Genomic DNA, 10,739 nt, shown 5'->3' on the forward strand with positions numbered 1-10,739 from the left:
GCGGAGCGAGAAAATCTGTTAATTTCATTTTCAAAAATCATTTCCATTCATAATTCACTACTTAAGATTTTTTCCTCCATCTTACTAGGTCTCAGAACCTAAAATCAGGAAGTAATCACTCAATATTAATCAATTAACAACACATATAGACGACCTAAGAATCCTATTAGCAGACAATGATATCGATATTGTTTCCATAAATGAAACGAAACTGAACGAGAGTATTCGAGATCATGAAGTTCATATTTCGGGATACGAAATAATTCGCCGCGATAGACTTACAAAATCCGGCGGAGGGGTATGCTTCTATGTAAAAACCTCAATCAACTTTACTGTACGAAATGACCTTCATATGGATGCATTAGAAAATCTTTGCTTGGAAATCCATAAGCCAAATTCAAAACCTTTTGTGATTGTTACGTGGTACAGACCACCTGACTCTCCTATTGGCATTTTTCACCTTTTGAATCCCAAATTGGAAAATTGGATAGTGAAAATGTAGAATATTTTGTACTGGGAGACATGAACTGTGATATGATCACTACTCGATATGACAATGATGTATCCAAATTAGGGAGGATGGAAATTATGACTTCGAGACAACGACTCCTGGAACGTACGTTTTCAGTCGAGGTAATTGAAAATGGTGTATTTTTTTCCCCGTAAACTATATATTACACTGTTGCGGAAGTATTTCCTTAAAAATTATTACTTCCAGCTAACGCAAAATGTAACTCGAACCGAGGGAATGACGCAGGCGAGTTTGGTTCATCGTATCTCTTTTTGAGAGAATTGTGACCTATCCTTTTTATTGCGTTTTAAAAACATCTTTCGGGATCTTTTATTTCTGAGGAATCATGATCACCTTAAGGAGCACTAAGGACTGTATAATTGATTAACAGAAGTAGATGGATTTTCTATCGGCAGTTTTAATTTGATTGACGTTAATCATTGGATGGTGTAATCGTTGAATTAATGTATGGTGGAAAGGGTTTAATGAGATTCAGATAGTATCTTAGTTCTTATTTTCACATCCATGAAAGAGGTACTTGATCAGTTTAAGTTAAAATGATTGTCTATATGACGAGAGCTTCTCAATAAAAGTATTGTTATCGTTCTTATTTTTTGTTGCTGTAGTATTTTTTTGTACTGATCACTGAGCTGAGCTTGAAAGCTGTGACGCAAATACTGCCGAATCATTGGCCGTTTCCAATTCAAGTGAATCCTCTCGCGTTTGGCGAAAGTTTACAGACGAGCAGACTTGTTTTCTCCTTAGTTTAACTGAAGACATGGTGGCCAATAACACTGTGAAGAGAGAGATTGTCTGGAAAAGAGTAGCAAGTGATCCCAGGTCAGTGGCACTTGGTCTCATTTCTGGCAAAGAAGACGAAGAGGAAGTTCTAAAAGCTAAACAGCGCTTAAATGACAAAGTTCGACAAGAGGCAAAGAAGAGAAAATGTAAGAAAAAGTAACTGTATGCTTCATGAAAAAAGCACAAGAAATGAATTGTTTTGCCCTTTTCCTTAGCTAAAACGTATTTAAACTTAATGTGTAATTCTGGAAAGCATTGTTCAAAAGCCACAGATTGCAGTACAAATTTGTTTCATTTAGTGACATAGAAATTCATTTTACGTGCTGTTCATGTAAGCAGACAAACACAATACCATGCTATGAGAACTCTGATGAAAAACTGAAGGCCCTAAAAGATGGTGCAACGTTGCATGCTATCGCTTAATCTCAAGGTGTGTCCACCTATTTAATTGTTGCATACAATTGCAATGTTGCAAAGCATAGCACATCTACATTGTCTGGAAAATCAATTGCCCGTTAGCAAAAAGCAGGGCCCACTTTTCTGCTTTCAAGCCATCCAATCTCTTCAACTAGCAATTTGGTCAGTACACAGTCTGACTTTGCTACTAGCCATTTGGTCAGCCCCCGGTCAATACAGTCTGACTTTGTTTAGACCGTAATTTAGTCCTTTGAGGATCACTAGTATGAAGATCACTACTGCGTGCAATAGCGCAAAATGTTTCAGGGCTTTTTCGTTAGGACTTTCGTTAACATTTGTCTATTTAGACCACAGCAAGAAAATCGTCTTCCCAACCGTAGTCAAGCCTGCGCAATTATCTGACAATTTATACTAAACGTCAAAAGAAAATGACAGCTGCTGATTAGGTTTGAACATCTCTTAGCCGTCCATTTTCACTGCGTACCATAATGCCTTTAATTTTTGCGCGAGTTGTAATCAAGCTTTCCGGCTTGTTTCTGAATAGCTAAAAGTTTGTTTGAGTTTGCTTTGAGACGTACTTTGCTTTTTCTAAGTTTCAAACAGATTATTGGTCAACTAAGTATAAATATGAAAGCATTTTTCCGAACTTTAAATATTACAATCCGCGCAGAGTAAAAAAATTTAAGACATTAAGGCACTACTTTAACAGATAACGTTAAATATATTATGCTTAAGACCAGCCATGTATGTGGAAATTAGGGAACATATGAAAGTGTTCGCCTTTCATTGTTGAGTTCTTGATAAGTTAATATAATATAAAGTATACTTCAATTATAGCGTTCCGTTCGAGTGTTAGGTTCGCGCGCGCAAATGAGCGCGTGCACCTAACTGCTCGTTCTCTCTTAAAAGAGCATGGTGACCTATATTTTTCATTGCTAGGTTAACTGCACAAAATGATTATCTTTAAGTTGAAAAATATAAACAAATAATTCTTCTGAAGGAAAAAAAAAGGATAAAGCTAAAAGCGTGCGCAGAACCTTCACTCGAGGATGGAAATTATGACTTCGAGACAACGACTCCTGGGACCTACGTTTTCAGTCGAGTTAGTTGAAAATGGTGTATTTTTTTTCCCGTAAACTATATATTACACTGTTGCGGAAGTATTTCCTTAAAAATTACTGCTTCCAGCTAACGCAAAATGTAACTCGAACCGAGGGAATGACGCAGGCGAGTTTGGTTCATCGTATCTCTTTTTGAGAGAATTGCGACCTATCCTTTTTATTGCGTTTTAAAAACATCTTTCGGGATCTTTTATTTCTGAGGAATCATGATCACCTTAAGGAGCACTAAGGACTGCATAATTGATTCAATTAATTTGATTGACGTTAATCATTGGATGGTTTAATCGTTGAATTAATGTATGGTGGAAAGGGTTTAATGAGATTCAGATAGTATCTTAGTTCTTATTTTCACATCCATGAAAGAGGTACTTGATCAGTTTAAGTTAAAATGATTGTCTATATGACGAGAGCTTCTCAATAAAAGTATTGTTATCGTTCTTATTTTTTGTTGCTGTAGTATTTTTTTGTACTGATCACTGAGCTGATAATCCATGCTTCAAGCGTTAGTTGATTTTTCATCAACTTAATCATTTAGAGAAAGAGTTCACTGACGCCCACTCTTGAGTTCTAAGACAGAAAATCGTTCATCGATCTTATTTAAAAAGCGCTCGATATAGAAGTATTCACTCGTTTAAGCGTCACTGTTTAAAATGGACAACAGTGGATACAGAAACCTTTACCGTAGTTGAAACGCAGCTGTAACAGCACTTATTTTCAAACAGAATCAAGGGCCTGTTGAGCTTTTGACTGTTTTTTTAAGCAGGCGAATCAGTGAACTACCCTCAATTTAGTACACACTCGCAAGCACCCATATCATAGCATATAGGACACAGAGTTCACAGTGTTGAGGTTTGGTCTTTGCCTTTTGTTATGTTTGGATATGCTCGGAGAATTCAAAACCTTTAAAGCTACTCTGTAAAATAGCGCTTAGAATTTTTATTTCACGTTGTTTGTATATCTTAAGTGCAAGCAAAACTGACTGCTCACTTAAATCTTTTGTTCGGTGACTTCTCTTTGGCTTAGATTCACCTTGACCCCTTACGAAAAAAAAAAAAAACGTCACTGTCCTCATTCCCCTAATGCAGAGTTATTTGACTCAATACTGTGATTATGAATTGTTTGTTCTGATCAAATTACTACGATCAACTTTCCCTCTTATTTTCTTCGACCAACTGAAAACGTCTAGGTTTAGAACGAACCTGTGGGCGTCAAAGCCATTTTTCACTAAGACATAAGTGCAAGCATAAGCAAAACGGTAATAGGGGTTTCTACAGCACAAGTATTAGCATGAGTACGTGGCAGTGAAGACGCGCACAACACAAGCAAAAGCGTAAGCACAAGCAGAACGAATGTTTTTGTGCTTCTTGTGCTTGCGCTTATGCTTACGTCAAATGAGAATTTGCTGCTGTAAGCACGGGCATTAGCATGAGCGAAAGTCCGCCATCTTGTTTTACTGTATCGAGAAGGTATGGAACCAAAAAAGGGTAATTATCAAATCTGCCTACGTCTATGAGTTTATGCTTGTGTTCAGGGCGCCCTCGCTTCCGTCATGCTTATGCTAATGCATGTTCTTATTTGTTATAACAAGTCTTAACTTCGACGATCAGCCTTAGACGTAAGTGAGTATTTGCTCCCTCCGGACTTATTTCTTTGAATTAAGAAAGTCCAGAATGTGCAATAGCATGCCAGGGCAATTGAATCTTTTGCAAATTTCCCGAGGCAATGTATCCTAGCACAGAATCCTGAGAGATTAAAAAACAATGGATTTTTTCGAGAAAAACCGTTCAAAACACACATAAACAGAAAAATAAATTGCTTGTTTAATTTAAAATAGACCACGATGCCCGATTTGGAAAGACGTGAATTGCGCTTCTCATATTCCAAAGTTAGATTTCTTGTCCGTTTTTTCGTATTTAAAATATAACAAGATATTTCTTCAGCGAAACACGAAAGTGGGTATTTGCTACAAAAATGCGTATTTGTAACGAAATTACATTTTTTTGGAATAAATTTGTTTTAATGTATAAATTTGAAGTCAAACAAGGTGAAGGCAATCGTTTATACAAAGCGCTGACCTTCTATGCAAAAAAAGCGTCGCAAGAAACTAATCGAGGGGTTTTAAAAGGCAAAAAAGGTGTGGCCACTTTCAAAAAATCCTGTTCAGATCAAGGTCGAGTTTAACTGTTAGCTAACAACAGGATATTATTCAAACTAAGCTTGGCAAAGAACCAAAAAATATTTCAGATTGATGGGGGGTTTGAAGGCATTTATCCTTACCTAAATGACCTTCGGATTTGGCCAAAAGCCGGATTTTATTTTAAAATTTAGGTCCGCGTACCGCAGAGTAGGTAGTTGCTACGTAGGTGATATAAAAAAGGTTATAGAAATGTTATATTCCTTAAAATTTAGTTTCTGTCTACAACAGTCGAAGAATAAAGTATTATTGTTTAAGACAATACCTTTTAAATCGCTTCCTTATTTAATTAAAGGAATTAAAATCGTGAGTAGAAAAAAAGTAGCAAATATCTACTTATAGATCTAAAGAGAGAGAGAGAGAGAGGAGGGGGATACTTCGGTCAATTTTTGCCGAGTATGTACCACTGGCCCCTCAACCTATTCCGTGACTAATTATAGACACAATCGTATTCATTTTTGAACATATGTAATTTTCCTGATCCCAACCGTCAGTCACATTATGGTTATCACTGGTTATGTATCTACTTTATTAAGTAGATCATCCTAAAACGAATTGATTCATTTCTTAAACAGGATGCAAATCACTTGATTTTTTATTTACATTAAAAACATTTTGGTGCGTTTGAAACTTTTACTTGCGGTACAACAATACAAATATTCTGGTGCATTGAATCTTACCATTTTCACATTCCCACTTGAAACAATTTTCTTACCCTTAAAATCCCGAAAATGTGCGACCCCAAATATAGTAACTCTATTGATATAGTCAATTCAGTCGTGAAAATGCGACCTCATCCAGCGGCACACCCCCATTACCAGGAAGTACCTACCGAGTATTTTTTTTCCAGCTTGAAGATCATGACGCATCGCATATCCGAAGTCCCTACAGAGAGGCTGCAATCAATCTCTGACTTCCTAACAATTTCATCCTTCAGAAAGCTATTGATATATTCGTGCTATTCAAGATAACTGGTAGAGAGTAGAAACTTTTTTCATGTAATGCCATTTTTTTTGGCACATGTTCAAATAATCTATCTAAGGATACTTTTCCTTTGGAAACTTGCGTAAATTCAAGCTTTTTAAGGCGACTATTGAAAGTGTAAGTTGTCAAAAGTTTTATTTCGGTCTACTCTCCTAGCCTCCAGGACGTGTTTGAAAAGCTTGGAGTATCTGTCCCTCCATATTCGTTTAATTTATGAAAAGTTTACTAACAACCTCAAACAGAAATACCTGCCAAAATTTTGGTATACATCGAATACCATCTGACGGTAATCACCATTTTCCTTTCACAAAGGTCGAAAAAAATGGATTTCTTCTGTTCATACTCGACATCTCTCGTTTTAGGTCAATTCCCCTTCCTGGTTAGGAGATTTCCTCGCTTTATTTCGCATACTTGATTGCGCATGCGTCAGCATGAGTCCTTGAAGTGAGGAGATTTACATTTCAATGTGAAGATAAGTAGGAATTACTTTTTCCACTACAAATTTTATTAACTGCATATGAATATAGACGCTATAAGCTGAATAATACATGCATTTTTGATTGATTCTTTGGCATATCTATTGTCAGACTAGAGAAAGTGCAAAGAGCAACAACCCATTTTTGTACAAACGAATACTGATGACTGGTCGTCAATCGTCACGTCCATGCTAGAAAAGAGGTACTTTGCACTCTTGTAGAAAGGAGAAAAAAATCTCGCTTGGTCTTCATGAATAAAGTTATTTATGGTTTAGTTGACATTAAGATTACCGCTTTTAAAATTTAAGTGATGAGACTCGTATCAGGAGTACCCATAGGTTTAAGCTTCTTGAACCTCACTGTAAGAAAGACGTGTTCAAATCTTTCTTTTTTCCCAAGCACTGCTAAAGACTGGAATCAGCTCCTCCCTGATATGCCTGATATTACGTCTCTTACAGAATTTAGGAATGACCTTAGTTCATTAGCTTAATAAGAGCGTGTCAATTTGTATAGTTAACTTTTCATTCTGTATTGTACTTCTTGTAGCTTGTAATTTTTACTTCTACGTTTTGTAAGTGGTTGGTGTATTGCCTGACCGTCTTTAACCGACCTAATTGAGATGATTGATTGATTGACTGATTGAGGACAGACGCAAGGATGACGTCACCTTTAACAACATTTTACTTTTTAGTCGTACGACAAATATGTTCCATGTTACCGTGAGTGTCTACAGAAATAGATTACAGAAGATATCTAAATATGGTAAGAACATGATTAATGACACCCTCGGCTCTGCCTCGTGTGTCACTTTCCTGTTCTTACTACATTTCGATCGCGTCATCTGTGATCGTATACTAATCTTATAGTTTATTTGTTGAATTGTTTCTTTCGTGATCGTACTCTATACCATATGGAGTCCTTGTGCAAACACATTTGGTACATCTGTTCCAACTCTTTATCTCTACGGATTCTTTTTCATGCAAATTACAATGTTTTATATTACTTCTCTGCCATAGTCCAATATCTTAAATGAGAAATGGAAAGTCCTCTCTGAGTATGAGGTGTAAGCAAGGGTTAGGACACACTGGAGAAAAAGCGCAAAAATTACTAACTTTTTTTGTGCCCCTGCTCCCCTTACGTGTGACTCGCGCTTCACGCTCACCTCAGTTGTGCTTTCTTCTATTCGCTTGAATAATAATAAAAATTAGGCCTCTTCGGCAGGCTATCAACTCTCAAACTCATAATCTCACTTTAAGACTCTACAACATACACATACATAACATTCTTTGACATAAGTAGAAACATAAAGGAGTGATTATATAGACAAGGCCGTCTCTTCGATACTTAAATTGAAACGTGAAAGAATGGTGCCATATTCAATGTCTCATTTTGTTGAAAAGGTTGTGGTTATTCATCGTGGTGAATATTTAATGTTTAATGTCTCATTTGTTTGAATAATTATAATTAACACTACCAATGTCATTTTCATCATTTTAGAGGCATTGTTAGGTTTTTAACTTCAACTTCCTGACATTAATGAAATATTTCGCTCGTGTTCTACCTATTTTCGTCTTAATCGAGTTTCTAGCAAGTGTTTGAATGATTTGTTTTACATTTTGGTATCCAAAACATCCTGTTCAAAAGCCAGTTCACTACTAAACTCAGTATCCAGAACATCCTGTTCGAAAGCCAGTTTAGGACTAAACTCCATAACACTTTGTTCGAAAGCCAGTTCACGACTAAACTCAGTATCCATAACATCCTGTTCGAAAGCCACTTCACAACTAAACTCAGCGGTCGTTCCGTGCCTCTCTTTCCTTCTTTTAGAAAGCTCTGTGTTTACAGCTGCTTGCACATGTCTTCCTCTACAACATAAAGCCAGTGCTCGTCGAAATTCAGCAATTCTTAATGCGTAAAAAATTGGATTGACAAAAGAGTTGAAGTAGTTGAAAAGGTTTACCGCATGATAAAATCGTTTTGGTACATGGAAAAACCAAACATACATGAGTAAGTTTAACAAAACTAGCGGAAGCCAAGCGAGTAAAGTAAGGCCAGATACAATTAACAAAGTCTTTGTTAAGCGCTTGTTTTGTAAGTCTCGACTTTCTTGATGTGAAGCGGCGACTCTTTCAGTTTGAAACTTTTTCCAAATACCAATGTTACAGCCACATGTGATTAAAATGAAAAACAAAGTGTATGGCCCCCAAATTAACATAGTGTGCTTGTAAGAAAATAGTAGGTTTGAACCGGTCCAGATTGCGGAAATAAGGAAAGCTAGTATCCACACTAGGAAAATAGCTATGCGATATGCTTGTGTCGATAATATTCGATGCTTAAAAGGCCAACGTATGGCGTAAAATCTTTCACACGTTATGAACACTGCAGAAATAAGAGAAGCCTGCGAGAAAGCTGTGTCAACGATCATGTAGGGAATTAAGATAGGCTTGTAGGTCCATAAGTTTCCAACGAACATGGTCCATAGGTGGAACTCAGACCCGACATCGTAAATGTATACTGGTAAACTCAAAGCTCCTAGGAACAGATCAGCAAACGCCATATTGACGACTAGAAACAAATATTTCTTGCGAATATTTTTGTTCTTCGCAAAAATAACTATGGTGAGTAAGTTTCCCATGACAACTAGAATAGATGTTAGCGTTAAAGCGCTGCACAGTGCAATGCCTTCCCCCTGAGTGCGATCATATGCATCATTTGTATCGTTTCGTCGGCTGACACTAGCAGAAGACGACGAAGACGTTTTGTTCATTTTGAGATGATACTGAGACAACGATGAAGAAGCCTGGTTGCGACATATGTTGTGCTCCTCTGTACTGTTCACTAACCAATTACGAATGCAAGCGCTCCACTGATCGTGACACCTTATTGATGACAGAGATCGCCCATTGAGTTGCGGAGGAGGAGGTTCTTTGTAAATTTCTCTTGGTAAGAGATATGACTGTAATTACTGAAAAGTAATAGGTGACAGCTGTCCTGCAGCTGTTAGTTAAAAAGTATTTATTTACCTTTAGCATGGTGCTTGTGTAAATGTGCGCGTTTGGTGGGCCATGGTTAAATAGATGTAGAGCTCTCACCGCCGTTTATTTATCCTGCAAACAGGCCTTGTGTTTGGATTTCGCCTTACGACACAGACAAGGGTGCCGTTTATGGGAAAAAAAAGTTATTAAGAGCCCTGTTTATCTCAGTAAGATGTCGAACTTGGCCTTTTACCAATTAAACTTTTAAAATCTTTGCTAAAGAAAAAAAAAAAAGAAAACCAGCAATTCACTGAGCAAAGGTTCAATTTATCATAAAACTCTCAATTTCGGTTCCAAAATTGGACGTTCTCATTAAAAATAACCTTGATGATCTCGCTCGGATAAAAAAAAACTTGCAATTCTATAGCAGCCGAGGCATCCTTTCCATTACATGGTAACCTGTATAACCCGCGTTCTGATTTAGAGGGTATTCCTCTCACTCTTTAATTCCTAAGATCTGATTATTAATTCTCCCCTCTAGCTACTACACATTTCCTTGTAAATTAGTTACAAGAATTTGCTGTTAGATCACGATAGTAACTTCTACTTGATAAGTTTGAGAAGGGAAGTTACATGTGGAGTACTTCTGGGAGTTTATGGGTTAAGTTAAGTTTCCCGATCTCTTTAATGTAAACATTCTTCGATTATGCAAAGTGAAGCATGGTGAGCCTGTAAAGGTCGGTTTATGATGGTCAACACCCTTCTTAATAAATCGTCAGTGACACTCGGCTGCGCCTCGTGTGCCACTTTTTTGTTCTTACCACATTTTGACGTCATCTGTGATCTGTTACTGAACAGACCTACGGCAACTATTTGTTTTATATAATAAAGAATTTTAAAAAGTTTTAATGATGACGTTATCTATACGTCTGTCCTCCAATAGATCATAAGTGAGAACCAATCAGAATGCGTGCATAACTGAGCTAATTGTATAATCTTTTATAGTGCATTACCATCTATATATGCAACTCTTCATTTTTACAATTCTAATCTGCTCCGGTTATTTGAGTGTAGAGTACTCTTGATAAGTAAAACAATACAGATTTATTATTTTTATTTCTATTTTATATATAATTCTGTTATCATATTAACCCTCGACTAATGAACCCACAACGACTGCAAAAACAAAGTCGGGGCGAGGGGGGAGGCAGTATTATGCGGTACATAAGGTACGTAGATATGCACCGCTTAAGGTGATGG

General features: G+C 36.9%; 1 protein-coding gene across 1 annotated transcript; it reads right to left on the reverse strand.

The window, feature by feature from the left end:
- Window positions 1-6,750: 6,750 nt before the first annotated feature.
- Window positions 6,751-10,727, reverse strand: LOC149046905 (adenosine receptor A3-like). Its single transcript, XM_089202588.1, has one exon. It carries the CDS (start codon window positions 9,269-9,271, stop codon window positions 8,114-8,116), a length of 1,158 nt encoding a protein of 385 aa, XP_089058714.1. The 5' UTR covers window positions 9,272-10,727; the 3' UTR covers window positions 6,751-8,113.
- Between the last annotated feature and the right edge of the window lie 12 nt (window positions 10,728-10,739).

Source organism: Pocillopora damicornis, chromosome 4, assembly GCF_964200805.1.
Source record: "Pocillopora damicornis chromosome 4, jaPocDami1.2, whole genome shotgun sequence".
NCBI classification, from domain to species: Eukaryota; Metazoa; Cnidaria; class Anthozoa; order Scleractinia; family Pocilloporidae; genus Pocillopora; species Pocillopora damicornis.

What these genes read in the sequence shown, in the direction of transcription:
- LOC149046905 (XM_089202588.1), bottom strand. Translation starts at nt 9,271, where the DNA reads ATGAACAAAACGTCTTCGTCGTCTTCTGCTAGTGTCAGCCGACGAAAC.